The sequence below is a fragment of the Bubalus bubalis genome, chromosome 19 (assembly GCF_019923935.1).
Source record: "Bubalus bubalis isolate 160015118507 breed Murrah chromosome 19, NDDB_SH_1, whole genome shotgun sequence".
NCBI classification, from domain to species: domain Eukaryota; kingdom Metazoa; phylum Chordata; class Mammalia; order Artiodactyla; family Bovidae; genus Bubalus; species Bubalus bubalis.
Genome location: NC_059175.1, coordinates 4214316 through 4233853, shown reverse-complemented (window position 1 = coordinate 4233853; position 19538 = coordinate 4214316). Strand labels below are relative to the sequence as shown.

The window sequence follows — 19538 nt, the reverse complement described above, 5'->3', positions numbered from 1 at the left end:
AGGCTCCCATCTGCCCCCTGATGCTGGTGCTCCACGGGCCCTCTCCTTTCCTCCAGGGGCGTGAGGTGCTGGAGAGGCTCGGTAAAGGCAGGGAGGTGAGAGTCCATGACTCCTCACAGGTCTGTTCAGTTCATTAAGTCATCAGTAGAGGCTGCTTCCAATTTGTATTTTTTAAAAAAAATCCTAATCCACTTGTGCTGATTATGGAGTGGCTATGATTTCTCGGCTGGTACCGAGACTTGGGCTGTCTGAAGGAGCAGGTGAATAAGGCCCGATTGTTTCCCAGCTCCATAGGAATAAAGAGCTTCAAAAAAGAGTGGTCTAGAGCGGGGTCTAGACAGGGGGTCTAGAGGAGGTTTTTAGAAACCTGCATTTCCTGCGGGTAAAAAACCAGAACCTTCCATGGAAAAGAGCATGGGGGAACATGGTTAAAATGCGCGAGTAAGGCCCCAGCTTGGAGGATGGGTAGCTATTTATACTTTGGTCTGCCTAAGCCTGGATTTCAGACATGTGCCTCAGCGCCTGTGCAGATGGGCAGAGACTCTCATTTCTTAGCTATTACTTCTTGAGCACCTTCCATGTGCCAGGCGTCATGCGGTGTCCCTTTCATACACCATCTCATGTCCCGTGCCAACACTCCCATGAGGTAGGTACTATCATGAACTCATTTTACAGATGAAGAAACCGAGGCACAGAGAGGTTTGGTCACCTGGCCAAGGCCACACAGCTGGCAAGTGGAGAGCCAGGGGTGGAGCAGAGATCCACGTGACTCCCACCCCTCTGCTCCTAGCTGCTCAGTGCTGCTGCCTTTCTTCTTCTGGGGAGTTGGGGGCCCGAATGCATGCATCTCCCCTCCCTGCCCAGTGGTGGTGTGGGCAGTGGCGGGGGCAGCAAGGAGCCCAGGGCCAGGGTTTTCCCTCAAGATGCAGGGCTGAAAGACCAGAAACCGCCCAGACATTCAGATATACAAACTGTACTCCATCCAAATCAAGGCATACTCCTGGGCAATGAAAAAGGAACACATTTCTGATACAGTAACAACATGGATGAATCTCAAAGATCTTGTGCTGAGATTAAGGGGCCAGACACTAATGCATATACTGCATGGTTCCATTTATGTGATGTTCAGGTAGTGGTGCAATAGTCTATGGTGAAAAATCGGAACAGTGGCTGCCCTGGTGGGGAGGGGGCTGCCTTAAAGGGGCAGGCAGCAACTTGGCTTATGGTATACAGTGTATAACTCCATCAAAACTCAAACTTTAGATCTGTGCATTCATTGCAGGTAAATACATACAGGGCTGTGTCCCCTGAGAAACCTGCTCTCCTTTTTCTCCCCCAGAAGTGGAGGCTGGGCTGCTCACGTGCAACCGGAGTTCGAGAGCTAATGCCACAAAGAGAAAGCAGGCCAAGAGCTGGGGGGAGGATGGGAGTGGCAGCTTAATGGGTGTGGATTTCTCTTTGCAGTGATGAAAATGTTTTGGAACTAAACAGAGGTGATGGTTGCCAAAACTGTATGATGAATGCCACAAAACTGGACACTTTACTTTTGTGTTAAGGGAATTTTACCTCAATTTTTAAAGAACTTTGAAAAGAGAGAGAAATAGGGTCTTAAGAGCAACAGACTTGTATCCCGTGAGTTCTCACCACCAGGACTTCAGCATTAGTCACTCCTCCTTTGTTGGAGCCAGGGCCACACTTACCTGCCTGCATCCCCAGTGGACCCTGAGCCCTTTAACCATGGACCTTGATATGATACCTACTGTCCACTGCCTGGGCAGTGTAGGGACTAGAAGATTAGGTCATGGGTTTGATTGCTGAGTGAGGACGTGGATTGTGAGTGAATGAATGAGCAAATGCATAAACAGATATGTGAATGAGTGAATATATGAATGAGTGAGCAAAAGAATAAAAGCTTGCATGAATGAATGAATGAGCAAGTGAACAAGGGAGTGAAGGAACACACCCAGGAACGGATGAAAGAACGAGTGAGCAAGTGAGGACACAGCGAGTGAAGGAGCAAGTGGAGGGGCCTGGACCTGACCGTGGACTCTGGGCCACACCCGTGTGGATTCCCATCCAGGTTTTGCAAGGCAAAGCGTTTAATCACTCCGGGCCTCAGTCTTCTCATCGGTAAAACGGGGATGGTGGGTTGTTGCCAAAGATAAATGAATGGAAATGTGTAAACTGCTTAGAAGACGCCTGGCAAAGGGAGCCCTGGGTATTCGTGAATGTTAAAGAAACACACCCTCATGCGCACCTGGTCCCGGTGGGGCCACCCTATCTCCCTTCCAGTGGGGACCACGACCTACCGAGGAGCTGCACCTCGTCGGTGATGCCGTAGACGTCGATGAGCGCCCAGAGCGGGCCGCCCACCGCCACGCCGCAGTGGAAGAGCACGGGCTCGCCGTCGTTGACGCTGTAGAAGACACGGCCGTGGCGGTCCGCCCAGTAGGCCAGCACCGTGTCGCGCAGCGCCAGGTTCTCCGGCAGCGCCTTGGCCCAGTAGCCGGGCCGCGTGACCAGGTCGGGACAGGCGTACTTGGGGATGTCCTGGGCACTCATGAGCGACGGGTCGTGTGCTGTGAAGCCGAAGCGCAGCGCCCCGCTCCAGCCCGGGCGCACGGCCACCAGGCGCAGCCGCACCTGCTCGTACAGCCGGATGGGCCGCTGCGTGAACGTGACCCCGTTGCAGAAGCTGTTGCGCCGCGTGGCTCGGCGCGAGTGGCCGTCTAGCCGCACGTTCTTGCCCTTGGCCTGCGCGTGGAAGCGCGGCGCTTCGCCCAGCACCGGGCGCCGCTCCGGGCCGGGGCCGCAGCAAGGCCGGGTGGCCAGGAGGCGCGCCGGCGGGCTGGACTCTGCGGGAAGAGACAAACAGGAGGGTTAGGCCCCCTGGCGACATTGTGGCCCCGATTTGTCTTTAATCATGTCGTTTTTAAATTCCATCTTAGTTTGACCTGTAATTGCAAGTTTCAGTCACTCCAAACTGCCCAAGACTGCTACAGCAAACTCACTCTGCCCACTTCACAGATGAGCGAAGAGCAAGGGTTAGCCTGTCTGTGTCCGTCCAGTGAAGCACTGTTCAGAGCCGTTTCACTCGCAGACAGGCCAAACCAGTGAGCTTGTCACGACAGCCAGCGTGGGGCCAACTGACTTTTCTGTCTCCATCAAAACCCTCCACATCTAGAAAGAGTGTGAAAGTTGCTCAGTCGTGCCGGACTCTTTGGGACCCCATGGACTATACAGTCCATGGAATTCGCCAGGCCAGAATATGGAGTGGGTAACTGTTCCCTTCTCCAGGGAATTTTCCCAACCCAGGGATTGAACCCAAGTCTCCCATATTGCAGGTGGATTCTTTACCAGCTGAGCCACTAGGGAAGCCACTTCGAGAGGCTTCCTCCAAAAGCCACTTCTGGATTGCAAAGTCCCTCTCAAGGCTACGGCAGCCTTGGATTCTTGAGGAGTAGTGGAAGGTGTTTGGCTGCTTTTCTCTGTGTAATTTTTATTAAAAAGGCAACTTGGGGGCCCTCTTGGGATCCCCAGTACAGCCTGGAATCTCAGTTCTCTGGCACTTTCTGGTTGTGCGACACACAGCAGACCCAATCTCTCTAGCGTGTTTCCTTGCCCGTAAAATGGGAACATCAGCTTAACTCACACAGCTGCTAAAAGATCATGTGGGTGAGTTCCTAGAAGACGGCCTGGCACAAAGCATGTGTTTAATAGGCAACTAATAACACGAGTATAATACTGAGTTCCAAAGGACACCCGAGCCAGAATTCTGACTTCTCCTCCCCTTTACCCACAGAAGAGGAAGGCATTCTTTATAAGCAAGGCTGGCTTTTCTAGAACATACACCTTTAATAATTCATTTCTATGGGGATTGTGCCCTGAAGGCCCTGGAGAAACTTGGGACAGTCTCCTTACAAAGGATCTGGTCGCTGGCCACAAACCGGGCTGACCCGGTCTGGAGGTGGGGGCAGCTCCTGGGAGGCTCCGGTAGCCTGGGAGGTAGCCAGGTGGGCGATAACTGCACAAGTCTCTGGTGCTCGCTCACAACAGCAGCTGAGAACAATTTTCAAGGCGAAGGCTCACAACGCACAGGCAGCCCCTGGCACACAACGGTCTGCAGAATGGCGACCATGGGGAATGAGAGCCCACTCCAGGATCACTCTTCCCACACCAGCCCTCGGGCTCCACTAACACAGAGGTTCTGGGGAGTGAGGACAGGAGAAAATGAAGAGGGACAGGCAATGAGAATGCAGGCACGCCACGGCCCCCAGGCTTGGGGGGACGGAGGCCCCGGTCACCGAGGCAGGGGTTCCTGCTGGAGGCCCTGCTGCAGACGCAAGCCACCGACCCACGGAAGACAAATAACAAGCAGGAAAGCCAAGAGGAAATAAGGAAAAATAACCCTTGAGGCTTCAGTCATTCATCCACTCGGCAGGTGTTTAGCGAGCACCCAGGAAGTGCCAGGTGCCATGTTGGGCACCACTCAGCAGGTGTTTAGCGAGCACCCAGGAAGTGCCAGGTGCCATGTTGGCACTGGAAACGCAGCTGTCACCAAGACTGATACGGTTCCCACTTGGACGGCGCTGTGGTTCCAGTGGGCAAAGTAAGACAATAAACAAATCATACCTGATGGGAGGCAGTCAAAGGAGGGGGAAGAAAGCAGTGCTATGCCAGACAGGAGTTTTCAGGGAGGGCCTCTCTGATAAGTGACTTTTTGTTTCTACTTTTTCGGTCATACCTTGCAGCATGTGGGATCCCACTTTCCTGACCTGGGGTGGGACCCGTGGCCCTGCAATGGAAGTGTGGAGTTTTAACCACTGGATCACCATGGAAGTCCTTCTGATGAGTGACTTGAGCAGACCCAAAGGTGAAGGTATTTGGGGGAAGAGCATTCCAGGCAGGGGTAACACCAAGTCAAGGCCCTGAGGTGGGAATGTGCTCGTGTGGGTGGAATGGTGTCAGTGGGTTTGGTGTGGAAGGAAGTGACCAGAGCTGGAAATTCCAGCAGAGCTGCAATGGTGGGGAGTGGGGGGTGGGCTGGGAGAGACCCTCTGGTTGTGGTCTGTTTTTTCTTTCACCATTTCACTCTGAGATGGGACATTATTGGCGATTTAGAGCATGGCACCCCACTCCAGTGCTCTTGCCTGGAAAATCCCATGGACGGAGGAGCCTGGTAGGCTGCAGTCCATTGGGTTGCTAGGAGTCCGACTCGACTAAGCAACTTCACTTTCACTTTTCACTTTCATGCAGTAGAGAAGGAAATGGCAACCCACTCCAGTGTTCTTGCCAGGAGAATCCCAGCCATGGGGGAGCCTGGTGGGCTGCCGTCTATGGGGTTGCACAGGGTCGGACACGACTGAAGTGACTTAGCAGCAGCCGCAGAGCAAAGAAATGGTAGTAAAGTTCAGGCCACAGGGTGGAGAGTAGACTGTTGGTGGGCGGCGGGAGGGTGGGGTGGAGTCTGGGCAAGGAAGCTAGAGGCTAGGACAAGGCTGAGGGATTCCTCCAGGGTGGAGATGATGGTGCCTCAAATTTGGGGCGGGGAGCTGTGAGTAAAGGTGGTGAGAAGGGGTCTGATTCTGGATATGTTTTGAAGGTAGTAGAGATTTGGAGGTTTTAGTTTTTCATGAGAGAAATAAAAAACATTCAACACACAGTCTGCCCTCTGTGTTTTCCGGCTCTGTGTCACTGAAGTCAACCAACCACGGATTGAAAATATTCAGGGGAAACAGATTCCAGAAAATTCCAAAAATCAAAACTTGAATTTGCTGTGAACCGGAAACTACTTACATAGCATTTGCATTGTATTTACAACTATTTACATAGCATTTACATTGTATTAGGTATTATAAGTAATCTAGAGATGATTTAAAGTATAAGGAAGGATGCGTGTAGGTTATATGCAAATACGACACCATTTTACATAAGTGACTTGGGCATCAGAGTTGGGGTATCTGTGGGGGGTCCTGGAACTAATCCTCCTGCCCCCAGGATACTGAAGAATGACCGTATTTGCTTTGGATGTTTAAGCTGTATACAATAAATACAGCTTAAACTATATTTTAAAAGTACACAAAATTTTTAAAAAGGCGTCTTGGTTCTATGACAGATACCAGAAGTGGCAAGGAAAGGCTGGGCCATACCTAGCATGGACCCTGGAAAGCAGGGGCGTGTCTATTTCATCTGTGATTCCAGTGCCCAGCAAAGGCCTGGCACACATCAGGTACTTGATAAATGCCAGCTGCTGCCTTTATTATAGTTAGAGCAGACTTTGGAGAGCATCTCCTTGAATAAGTCCATTTTGCAGATGAAAAAAATGGGTCCACAGAGGGAGAAGGAACCCGCCCAATCTCAGGGTCACTAAGGGCCTGGGCAGGAACCCCTCCCTGGGTTCTTCTGGCCGACTACCCCTGACACAGGGAGGCAGAATGTCAGCGGTCACTCCCACCCAAGGAGGGTAAGGAGAGCCCTGGGCGGGGGTGGGGGGGTGCTGGCCACGCACCACCTCCCACAGGCCCTGGGCCATCATGAAAGAGGTCCAGGTTCTGCAGCGCTCATGGCAGGGCAGCCCTGTGGGCACATGCTGCCCCTCCCTCCTCCTCCACAGGGAGGAGAGATCTAGCTTCTCTCCAACTAGTGGGTTGATCTCACCCCAACTCAGAAACTGGGGTGTGCCTCAAGCCTGGCCAATCAGATCACTATAAACTTTTCAGGTAGGGGAACCTTCTTTTGCTTATAAGCCAGGTTGAGCTAGGTTTTTGATACTTGCAAACAAAACTGTTCTGACTGACAGTTACCATGCATTCAATAACCTTGTATGGAATACCAGCTTTGGCCTGGCTACTTACCATGCATTTCCTCATTTAATCTTTATAATAACCCTTTGGGTAAGGACGACCATTAACCCCATTATGCAGATTAAGACATGGAGTTTCAGAGAGGTTGAGTTATTTGCCTAAAGTCACACAGCGCGCTTAGCTAAAGGCAGAGCTGTGACTGAAGCCACATTTGTGTGACCTCCATCGGCCTTTTGAGCTATTTTACCATATTCTCTCTGCCCTTTAGGAATCCACAAAAGATAGACAGAATGAGCTGTAGATCCCTGATGTAGAGAGGGAAGCAAGAAGCCACTATTGATTCCTTGTACCCCTAGGTGGGTCTGCTAAGCATTGGACAGGTGTATGAGGGCAGCAGGGAAGATGCTCACTCCATTATTCATGCATCCATCCACCCACCTATCCATCCATGCGTTCATGCGTCCATCCATCCATCCAATCATCTTCCATCTACCTATCCATCCATCCAATCATCTTCCATCTTCCTATCCATCCATCCAATCATCTTCCATCTACCTATCCATCCATCCATCCATCCATCCAATCATCTTCCATCTACCTATCCATCCATCCTTCCATGCATCCATCGTTCATCTTCCTATCCATCCATCTAACCATCCTCCCATCCATCTATCCAACCATCCATCAGTGCATTCATCTATCCATTCATTCATCCATCTGCCCATCATCCATCCATCATCCACCCATCTATCCATCTTTTCTGAGGATATATCTGCTGAAGTGAAGCACTGAGGGAGCAGAGGTGAGGACACAATCCTGCCCTTGTGGAGATCTGAGTCTTTCCGTGGAAGAGAAGACAAACAGGTGAATAGACATGAACATTAGGGACCAATAATAACAATAGAGACCATGTTAGGCATTGGAGATCCCAGATTTAGCCAGGGGCTGGGGGGCAGGGGGTAATGCCTGCAGAGCCAGGTGTTAAGGGAGGAGATGAAATACTCCAGGCAGTAGGGGCAGAGGTTGGGCAAGCTAGACCTGGAAGGAAGGTTTAGTCCTATGGAAGGTGTGGCAGAAAGCGTCTGAGGTTAGGCAGCCACTGCTTTGCATGGGTGAAGGCTGAGGGGTGAGGGTGCGGTCAACGTCATGGGGACCAGATGGGAAGGCCCTGAATGCCTGCCAGGGAGGCTCAGAGTACACAGCATGGGCAGAGGGAGCCACAGGCTTCCAGTAGAGCAGGCCAGCACTGTCTGTTAGGGAAGGTCCCTGAGGCGCAAGGAGGGTGCACACAGGGCCAGGCTGTGGGCCATCTGCAGAACCACAAGGATGAAAGCAAGGGCCCGCTGGACAGGAACACCCGTGGGACAAAAATCAAGCAGCTGGGAGAAATACTGCCCAGTGTGAACCGTCAGGAGAGGCTGCCCAGGATGGTAGAGCCTGTGTTCTCCACGCCCACTGCGGCCTTGTGCCAGCCACCTGACTCTGGATGGCAGCGTCCTCCAGTGTCCAAGAGACCGGACTCTCTCCAAGGTCCCCGCGGCTGGCAGACTCTCCAGGAAACATTAAATAGGACCGCAGATCAAAAGCACCAAAGACCACAGGCCACCCTTATTTGATGATTTTTATCTCAGCTCCCATCATTGTTGTTTTTCTGACCTTATCTCTTCATCAGAGTTTCTTAAGGAAACTGGCTTGGGGACTCTGAGTAGATGTCCCTTCAGAGTGGCCTGGTGATTTCAGTGGATGCTGGAGTCAGGAGAAATGCTGCTTTGTTACTATAAGGGGAAGTTTCCTGCTAAACCAGCTATATGTTAGGATAAAAGGCAGCCAAGAAACCAGGGAAGTTTACGTATTTGTTTAATTTTGATTATAAGATCCAGCTTCCTTCAGGGAGTGAGGGATAAACACTATTTTTCCCCCCTCCTCTGAGGCCAGAGTCCTGATGGGAGATAAAGAAAACCAGAGTGGAAAAGTCTATAAGAGGAAGTGTTATTTACACAAACTGAAACTGCTTAAATTAAAGGAACAACATGAAGCTGTCTTTAAATTGTACACCCGCGTCAGCTTAGGGGAAGCAGCTTCTCCACGAAACAGAAAACTGCGGCATGGACCCCAGGGGGCCCGTCCGGGGATGTCAACAAAAAACCTGAACTTTATTAAGTTACAGCAATAAACACTGCAGCCATCCTAGAGAAAGTTTGGGAAGAAGGAGAAAAATTCCCATCTCCCCACACTCTCACCTTAACTCATAATACATTTTGCATCGTCCCTGACTGGCCCTCATCCACAGGAGCATCACTGGCTCTGCTCTCACTATGCGCCATGTCTGGAGCCGGATGTTTCTGCTATCGTGGTGGCGGTGGTGGTTTAGTCGCTAAGTCGTATCCTACTCTTTGTGACCCCATGAAAGGTAGCCTGTCAGGCTCCTCTGACCACGGGATTTTCCAGGCAAGAATACTGGAGTGGGTTTCCATTTTTTTCTCCAGGGCATCTTTCAGACCCAGGGATCGGACCCACGTCTCCTGCATTGGCTGGTGGATTCTTTACCACTGAGCCACCTGGGAAACCTTTTGATAACATGGTGATGGTGGTTTAGTTGCTAAGTCGTGTCCGACTCTTGCGACCCCATGGACTGTAGCCCGCCAGGCTCCTCTGTCCATGGGATTCTCCAGGCAAGAATACTGGAGTGGGTTGCCATTTCCTTCTCCAGGGGATCTTCCTGATCTAGGGATGGAATCTGGGTCTCCTGCATTGCAGGAAAATCCTTTACCAGCTGAGCTACAAAGGAAGCCTTTTGATAACATGGTTGTAGTTAATTCTCAAAACAAATCTTCACCTACAGGATTCTCATCTGCATTTTCCAGGAGAAAACACTTCCTGCAGATCTAAGGGGCAGCATTGAGATGTGAACCCAGCTCGGTCTGACCCCAAACCAGTGCTCTTTCCTCTTGCCTGACTTTCTTCCATTTGTAGTGTGGAAGTACTAAGCATGAAGTAGTACTGAGTACCCTTTCTAATTTCCTTGCAATCAGAGAACACAGTTAATTCTGCTTCCTGCCTTTTCTAACTCAACATTACATAAAAAGCATTTTCCACACATGGCTCCCAAGCATTCACTGTGCTGTTTCATGGCTGCAGAATATTCCACTGAGAGCCAAAAGGCCCCCCACTGTTCCCCTCCTGGGGATCACTTCAGCTGTTCCCCCAAATGGCTGGGTCTGTGAGCACAGAGTTTCCTGGCTGCTGGTACCAGGACCAGATTCAGATGGACCCCTTCTCACTGGTGAGAAAACCTTCTGCCAGGAAGGGGCCCCAGCCCACGCCAGGGACCAGACCTTTCCCCCCAAGCAAGGCCGAGTCCCAGCTGGCCTCATGGGGGTGCTGCCTCTGGCCGGTGAGCCCCCTTGCCCTCTGGCCAGGAACTGGGTCCTGGGACTCCAAGAACAAGGCAGGGGGAGGAGACTTCTCTGCAATGGGAACCAAGGGGAGATCTCTGCATTCAGTCCCTTCCTATGGGTAGGAGGGAGGGCATCGTCCTGGCCCACCCCTCAGAATTAACCAAAGGCTGGTCCAGCCTGCCAAGAACAGAGGGGCGGGGCTTTCCAACATCCAGTCACGGAAGCAATGCCCCAACTCAAAAGTGTAGGAGCAGAGGTCTTCCCTGGCGGTCTAGTGGTTGAGACTCTGCATTTCACAGCAAGGCTCGCAGCTTCGATGCCCAGTTGGGGGAAGTTCTGCACACCATGGGGTATGGCCAATAAAAAAAAACAAAAATTGTATGAGCAGAGATGTGGGGGCTAGAGGGTGAGTGGCTGTGGCAGTTAAGGAGAAAGGGGCTCTGTTTGGGAAAAACGAGTGTTGGCACTGCCAACCTTGGGCTAGCTGTTCCGGAAGGCAGGGGGACAGCAGAGCTGTTCCTTGAGCCGGTCCTTCAGGGTGGCTCTGCAGTTTACTCGCGTGTGCTTTAGAACAGCCTTCATGGGCTCTGGGTTTGAGCCCCTGCTTTGCTGCTCACTAGCCTGAGGGGCCTTTGGGCAAGTCACCACCTGTTGACGGTGTGTGAACACAGACCCGTCCCCTCCCCCACCCCCAGGCTGCCCAGGCTCAGGGAGGGGCGGTGAAAACACAGAAAGCGCCCAGCGGGAGTCCCAGCGCACCACAGACGTGCACTGAACATTCATTCCCTCCCTTATGGGCAACATCGGGGTCCGACCCTTGGGCAAGCCCCTCACGCCATCTCTCCCACACTTTTATCTCCTAAATCTCAATTTGAGAAGTGGTTAAAAAGAGCACAGGCTTAGAGTCAGACAGACAAGGGTTCAAATTCTGATTTTTGTCATTTTGCAGCTGTGTGATCTTGAGGTACATGCTTACCTTCTCCGCGCCCCTAACCGGACCTAGAAAACTGGTAAGAGTCACCTCCACCCTGCATGATTGCTGTGAGGACAAATGAGGCCAGCTAGTCAGACATGACACAGAGTAGCTGTTCAGTTAACCCTGGCTTCCTCCCTTTAGCTACCTTTTGTTGTTCCTTTACGGAGAAAAGGTTTACTCCTGGGTCAGAGATGGCTGTCTGTGGGTCTGGAGAATACATCCTGCAATGTTTCTCCCTTGGAGGGCTGGAAACCTTGGCCAGGAAAGGCCTCTTGAAAACCCCAGGGTCACTTTCCCTGTGTCCAAGGACAGAGGCCTATTTTTAAGCCACCCCAGCAGCATCCCAAACGTGCACTGTACCACCCTCTGAATGATGCCGCTCATCGCCCCAACCCAGCCTTTCCTTTGATCTAAAAAGAGTCCAAGGAGATGGCATTTACCACCAGGAGGATGGCAGGAAGCACAGCTCTGGCTTCTCTGGATGCCGAGCTGACGGCCTCCAGCGTGCTGGCATTCAGCAGATGGCATTCTGGCTGAGACTTTCAGCAGATTCCACTCCACCGGGAAAGGGAATTGCCAACCCTGAGGACAGTCTATCCTGCCCCCTCCCTCTCCCCAGAGGATGTAACTAGGCTTTTACTGAGCCCTGGGTACACACCCGCATGGCCCTCTGTGTGTAGAGCTGACAGTCTTACAACCCTTCAGGGGGAGACTGCACTGCCTTCACTTTCCAGATGAGGAGACCGAGGCAGCAGAGCCGGGCAGTGGCAGGAGGGGCCCCTCCCCGCCCCCCCCCTCCAAGATGGCCGGGGCCTTGCTAGGGTGGTGAAAGCTGTGCCAGGCTCTCTCCCTGTGACACGCCCACACACCACTCACACAGTTTGATGGACAATGTCCGGGGCTCCCGAACCCACACACATCTGACCTCAGACTGTGGACCTTCAGTAAGAAGTCTCTGGCTCAAGTGACAGTGGGAGGAAGCAGCACGGTGCATGTGTGTGTGTGTGTGTGTGTGTGCACACACGTGTGCACACACTCTAAAGAGGAAAAGGCAAGGCCGGTATTGGCAGGCTTTCTGTCACCCAAAGCAGGGCAGGGATGTCGGTCTCCTTCAGCAACAGAACACCTTTTCTATTGGTGGGTTTGAAAGTGGGTTAGAAAGAAAACAACCACGCCTCCCTCACCTCTGCCAAAAAGAGCAGTGACATGCACCCAGGAGACAGACGCCAGCCTAATGGGACTTTGTTCTCTGTTTCCGAGGCCTGGTCGGCAGCACTCGGGGGTGGAAAGGGGCCAGCCCACACTGGGAACCACCACCCGGCTCCTCCCCGCTCCTATTCTTTGCAAACAGAGTCCAGTCAGTACAGTGCAGCGAGGAGGCCCTGGAGTGGGGCTGGAGGTCATGCGGCACTGCTCGTTGGGAGAAAAGGCTGCTCCTTCCAGGTCTAAGTGGCAGCCCTCTTGGCTCAAGTGGGCTCTGATGCACTGAGTTCCCAGGGGGTGAGGTCATCCCCACCCCCCACCCCCAAGTCTGGTCAGCAGAGTTGGGATTCCCAAGCTGGCTCTGACCCTCTTCTGGGCCCCTCGGTTGAGGTCTCTTCTTGATAAAGGGGCCCGGGAAACTCCAACTTCAGAAGCGCCGGCTCGCAGGGTCAGGGCCCCCTGCTGTGGAGGATGGTGGGGGGATGCACCCTCATTCTTTCTCGAGGACATCACTTCCTCCTGCATCTGACATTTACAAAGCATCTGCTCCAGGCCAGGGCTGTGCTGGCTGCAGGCGCACACGCGCTGACGACTCACAGGCAGAGCTGAGACCAGTGCGGGGTGGACACAGACACCACGATTTCATGAGGGGGTCAGCACCGAGGGCTGCAGCCAAGCTTCTCAGGGGGCCACTCTGGGGGGTGACAAACGGTAGGGAACTGTGTTTCAGGCTGAGGGAACAGTACAGAAAAAGGCCTGGAGGAGAGAACAAGCTGAGTGCCCTTGGGGAAGGGCAGGGAACAGAGTGTAGAAGGCAGAAGGGAGGGTGGAGAGGGAGTCAAGGGCTCTATCACAAAGGGCCTTAAAGGCTGAGCAGAGGAGGTTAAGGTCCTCAAGAAGCCTGGGGGCCTCTGAAGGGCTGGAAGCAAGGAAGGAATCCCCGAGGATCCATCTCTCTGAAGAATGAGATTCAAGTCCTGGGTCTTCCCATAGAAACTGTCCTTTCCTCTCTTCCCTGCCTATCAGAAGGACCTGGCAGGGCGGGAATGGGAAAACCAGGCCAGGTTTCAAACACTGCTTCCAACGGCTGGCACAGTCCTGCCCTCGGCACCTGCTTCTCCTCCAGGCAGCTTCTGGCAGCCGCCTGCTGATAGGCCAGCTGATTGGCCAGTAGGCTCCTTCTCTTTACCCTGAGGGCAGCCACTCCCCCAGCCTGGGTGGGGCCCAGAAGCCTGACTGTTCACTCCTAGCCTCAGCCCTAGGGGAGCCTGCAGGGACCCGGTCCCAACTTTGAAACAGCGGATCCACTGGCCCTACTTTTCAGGATCAAATGCAGCTGGAAACTCTCCTAGAACTTCACTGCTCTGGCTTCTGGAGCTGAGGAAATGCTCTTCATAAGCAACAGGGCTGGATAGCATTTGCTGGCCCTGAGGGGTGGGAGCCTACCCCCGCGGCTCCCCCAGTGTATACCAAGGGTGAACCATGCTGCCCATTCATTTATGGCCCCACCCTGCCAAGTGGCTTCCTCAAGAGGAAACTGAAGCCCAGAGAGGCAGACATCGCGGCCAGAGGCCACCCAGACTGTGAGGGCAGTGTCTGTCTTTGAATCTGGTCCTGTCTGACCCTGGAAGTTTCATCCTTCCTGTTTTATGCCTCATTCCCCCACAAGGTTTCTCACTTATCCCCTGAACTGCAAGGAAAAAGAAAAAAGGCTATGTATAAGAGACAAAGGTGGAGTGAGGCCTGCCTTGGTCTCGGGGGTGGGGGGGTGTAGGCAGGGGTGGTGTTGCTTGTCATCAATCAGCCTGCTTTGAGCAACTCAAAGGTCAGGGGATGGCAGAACTTGGGATGAAAAATCAGCAGCATCTAAAAAAAGAAAGCAGATTATAGCAGGGGGTGGAGCCCCAGTGCCTAATGGCCCCAAGGTCAGAAAAGGGGATTGGAGGTGGGCATGATCAGAGAGGGACACCCCCAGGGGCCATGTAGAGCCCAGGGCTGGTCCTCTGCCCACCAGATGTCCTATGATCCTCCTGACAGCGCTGAAGGAGGTGACTGCTACCAGACCTACTGCTGCTGAGGAAGGAAGGCTCAAAGAGGCTGGGAGAGCGGCCCAGGCCACCGGGCCAGGAAGCGGTACAGTCAGTGTCAGAACACACGCCATCGGGGCGCCCACGGCTAGGAAGAGGACGCTCTGGGTGCTTCGGGCAAAGGGTAGACGTTATCCCTACAGGGAAGGAACAGCACAGTGCGTGGGCCCTCAGCTAAGGCTGAGTCCTTCCCTGCCATGTTTGGCTCTGAGGCCCGCAGAGGAGCACCTCAAGAGCACCCCTCCCACTCTCCTCCTTTCTCCAAAGATCCAGGTTTCTCTTGCCTCTGCCCCAGACCCATCAGGCTGGCCTTTCTGCAAATACCCGAGGGCTCCAAGTCAGTGAGTGTAGGCTGAGGATGCCTGAAGGAGTCTGCAAGGCCCTCTGCCCTCTGACCAAAGGGGTAAAGGGCAAATGTTGGAAATACACACTCGGGAGTCCTGATAAGAATCTCCATTTCATACATCCTCAGTGCTGATGATCCTAGAGTTGCTGGCTCCCTGGGGCCTCTCTACATCCCCATGACCCTGTTTCTCAGATGAGAACATAGGTCCAGGTGGGGATCTATGGGGAGGGGTTGGCCCAGGGTCATGGTGCAGGCAGACAGCTGGATCAGGATTTGACTCAGATCTGAATCCAAAGCCATGCCCGCTCTTGACACTATGTGGCGTCGCCTCCCTAGCCAGCCAGGGAGTACTTTTGGACTCGTCACAGGGCCTTGAGAGTGTGACCCCGCACTATTGGGTCCTCCTGCTCCTCTCTGCTTCACCAGCTTCAGGAGCACAGATTCCTTGCCTTCAGTGAATTTGAAGTCCACTTATGGAGTCCCCATCTTATATCGGCTCAGACTTCTCATGGAGTCTCCTATTTATTCCTCATCAAACTCCCATGAGGGAGGCACCATCATTCTCCCCACCCTAAAGATGGGAAAGCAAGGTTCAGAGACGGGGAGTGACTTGCCAGGGTCACACAGCTTAGATATAGAACTGAGATTTGAACACAAGACTGCCTCCAAAACCAGTGCTCTTTCTACCCCCTCTCTTAGGGATTCCAGCCGAAGACCCCATCTGCAATCTCTCTGTGACCCTTTGTAAGGCTCTGGGCCTCAGTGTTCTGATCTGTCAGATGGGAGGTGGGACGTGGTGATTCCGAGCATTCTCTAGTCCTGGGAACAGAGTCCCTGAGAGACCTGTCTGCAGGGATGAAGGTCCACACCATCCCCAGAGATAGGGAAATTCCGCTGTTCCGTGCTCTGCCCTTGAAGCACCCACAGTCTTAAGGGGAAGAGAATGTCTTCTGGGGGTAAGGATCTGCCCCTGTGGGGTGGAAAGTTACCAAGCAAACCCGGCTTGGAGACCCAGGGCACGCGGGTGCCCACCCATCTCATAAATCCATCATCCTTGGGGAAAAGGAAAGAAAATGTGTGTCTGTGGGACATAATTATGATATAAACAATGCGTAATGTTGAGGACATAAACAGAACACACATGTTAATGGCTGTGGGCATTCTGCCAACTGCCCGTGCTGCCCCGACTCTCCCACCCCACCCATACCCCCGAATGGCTTACTCATTAAAGAACTTTCTCCCCTCTGTCCAGCATGAGACGGGAGGCTGCCCTGAGTCCCAGTAAAAAGGAGAATGAAAGGGAAGGGATGAGAGTGAGCTGGGACTGACATCCAAGAATGGCTGCTACTCAGAAGTACCTGCTGCTAAGTGTGGGAAAGTGCTGAGGCCTGGAGGTCACGGGGGAAGGTATAGACCCAGAAGGGGGAAGGTTGCTCCATCTTTCTGTGCCCCAGCTTCCTGATCTATAAAATGGGCCTAAAACCTCCCAATATGCAGAACTGGCAGGGGGATCATATAAGCGAGAGATTATGAAGGGCCCTCCATGTGTTCAGCAGATGAGCACTGGGGAGCACTTCCTATAAGACCCCAGGGTCAAAAGGCACCTTCGCGGACAATTTATCCCAGACCCGTCTCCTGCTCCAGTTGTGTCTGCCACGTCCATGTCAAGCCCCAGTCGGGCCTGACGCCAGTGCTGCTCCAGCAAAGGACAATTCCCCCCTGCCCTACTGCCAGACAGCCTCCACAGTTAGAAAGTTCTTCCTTTGACTGAGCTGGGATCTCACTGATGTCCACACATGTCTGGTCGTGTCTGTGCTTGGTCCATAGTGCCCTTCCCTATCAGTCTGCTCCCCTGCCTCATGGATCTGAGACATGTAGGATATGAGAGACAACTACAGAAGTTGAAGAGCAACTAAAAAGAAAACTGCCAGACAAATACAAATGTTCACAGTTTCAACACTCCAAAGGCTTCCAGGGCAGATGTGAAATGCCCCCACCTGACCCCCTGTCCCGACCCGGCAGTCATCCATCCAGCATCAACACCCCTTCCTTCTCATCGGAATCGCACTGGACTATGTGTGCTGTGTGCCCTTAGGCAAGTCACTTTCCCTCTCTGTTCTCCCAACAGTTATATGGGGCTTAAAGCAGTAGCTGTCTCACAGGGCTTGTCCTGAGGGCTCGATGCAGGTGCCTGCTGAGAATAGTGTCTGGCATAGACTGGCTGAGTGATACGAGCTGGTGGTTATTCTTCTTCTTTTGTGTCTGTCTCCCTTGGGAGTGCCGGGCTCAGCAGGGAGCAGGGGCTGGCTTGCTTAGTGACTACACAATCATAGCAGGTGCCCCCCTGAGCATTCACTATCTGTCAGACACTTTGCAGGCCTGAGACGTAACATCATTATCTCCTCTCTGCAGAAAAGGGAATCAAAGCAAAGAGAGGTCAAAGCGTTTGTCTGGAGAATAAAACTCAGACCCAGGGATGGGGGCACCCAGCCCATGCTGCCACCGGCTCTTCCAATGGTAACAGCACAGCATGGGGACAGGGCTCTCCTGGCCTGCAGGAGAGCCGGGTGCGGGGTGACGAAGTGCCCTTGCTCGGGCCACATGCCTTTGCTGAGGGACTGGCAGGGGCTGCCTGTGGCTCTGAGCCCCGTCAGTGGGAAGGATGCGGGTGGCAGTGGGGCTGGGGGTGACCAAGCACAGGCCAGCCTTTATCAGGCTGATGGGGCAGGAGGAAGCGGTGCAGAGCTCCAGTTCACCCCGTCTCCTCCAGAGCAAGATTCCCAGAGGCCACCTCCACCTTAGGAGTTAGTCTCCAGGCCGGGGGTGAGGCGGGTGGGGCTGGGGGCTGGGCCTTTCTATAGGCAGTTTCACTCTGGCTGCTGGGCACAGAGGTGCTTCACCTCCCCAGGACAGAGAAAGTAAGAAAGTGTGCCTGTGGGAAGGACAGCCTGTGGGGACGGGGGTTCAGGAGCCCAGGATGAGGACAAGAGGCCCCGGGGGCAGCGTCCCACAGTGATGGGGAAGGGGCTTTGGGGTCAGGAAGGCTTCGGATAAGTTCTGCTCTGCTACTTCCTTGCCACCTAGGCCGTGGCAGTTCTCAGGATCCTTCTGAGCTCAGTGTCCTCATCTGTGAAGTGGGAGCCAACGTCTGGAAGACGTGTCCTGATGGTTTAAAGGGGATGAAACAGAGAAAGGGCCCGGCACGGGGCAGGCGTGCTGCAGTCCTGACCATTTGGCTACACCCCCAGGTGGGTGCTCACAGCCTACAGCACGTTGGCTCCCTTCCTCTTCCCTCTCTGCTTTAAGCTCCTGCCACACACCTGGCCTCTGGGCTTCTATTTTCAGCCCTCATAGAGCACCACCAAGTACAGAGAGCCCTTTGGTCCAAAAGAGGAGAGAGCTGACTCTTTCTGTCCATGGAGAAGATTAAACAGTCTGTTCTGAGCAGCCTTTGTGGCCCAGCCCAGCAGACACAGAGCTTCATCCCAGTGGGCAGTGTGGCATCTGAGAAGCTGAGTCTCCTGACTGCAGGCCAGAAACCCCTCTTCCTCTGACCTGATCTTCACCCACCACTCTGACTTCATATTGCCACCCCCACTTGCACTGGGATCCCCAGAACTCTGCATCTCCCCCTCTACACGCCCTGTTCTCCCTCCCCTTGGGCCTTTGCACATCTAATCCTCTGCCTTGAGCAGCCTTTTCCATTCCGTTGTGGCTAACTTCTCTGCTTTCTGGTCTCAGCTGGACAGCACCTCCTCCAGGAAGCCTTCCCTGCGCTCCCCTCCCCGACTTATCATAACTGCCCTGTCCTTGCTAGTCTCTCCCACTAGACTTGGCGGTCTGGGGGGCCAATGCAAACTGCAAAGTGCAACCTGCCATGCAGATTCATCTCATCAGAAATGAGATGTTTTGGACAGGGCTCAAGGAACCTTGGGGAGCTGCTGTCCGTGCTATGAAAGGGAGGCCTCCCAACCCAGCCCTTTGACTCGAGCCTTGTGGTCACCTGGGGCAGGGTTTTCAAGGCAGGAAGTGACGGGCACTTGTCAGTCACCCCCCTCTAGGGACCCCAGGAACGGGCCTGAGGGCTCTCCTTTCCATGCAGGCAACAATAACCACGACAGTGGCCGCCCTGGGCATTATGCTGAAGCCTCTGCCTGCTCTATGCCGTTTAACGCTCACCCCGCCCACTGTGAGGGAGCTGTGCACCCTCACTTCAACTGAGGAAACTGAAGCACAGAGGGGAGTCCTTGCCCACCATCACTGCCCTAGGAAATGGTCACACTGAGATGGACCCAGGCAGTCTGACGACGAGGTGCGTCTAGACCAGGACACCAGGCCTCCCACTGCTGCCGGCCACTGACCATGCTCATCACAGCCCTTAACCGCTGCCACCCCAGAGAGAAACGCATTTGTACTGAAAGATGCAACATACACACGCACACCGGAAGCAAAAATTTCGGAGAAAAGAATGCTTCCTGCCTGAACACACTCGATATTTTACTTTTTATCCTAGTCTAGGTAACTAAAGGGCTTCCCTGGTGGCTCAGTGGTAATGAATCTGCCAGCAAATGCAGGAGACCCTGGGTTTGATCCAGGAAATGGCAACCCACTCCAGTATTCTTGCCTGGAGGATCCCATGGACGGAGGAGCCTGGTGGGCTACAGTCCGTGGGGTCGCAAAGAGTGGGACACGACTGAGCGACTAACACTGTCACTTTCATGTCGT

The 19538-nt window shown here is 53.5% G+C and overlaps 1 protein-coding gene across 2 annotated transcripts in view; it reads right to left on the bottom strand.

The window, feature by feature from the left end:
* NEURL1B (neuralized E3 ubiquitin protein ligase 1B) overlaps nucleotides 1-19538 on the bottom strand; it is a 45732-nt gene that overhangs the window by 20921 nt on the left and 5273 nt on the right. For both annotated transcript variants that reach the window (XM_006058697.4, XM_044932377.2), the window contains exon 2: nucleotides 2310-2855. In XM_006058697.4, coding sequence (XP_006058759.1) covers nucleotides 2310-2855 — 546 coding nt within the window. The remainder of the gene's footprint in view (nucleotides 1-2309; nucleotides 2856-19538) is intronic.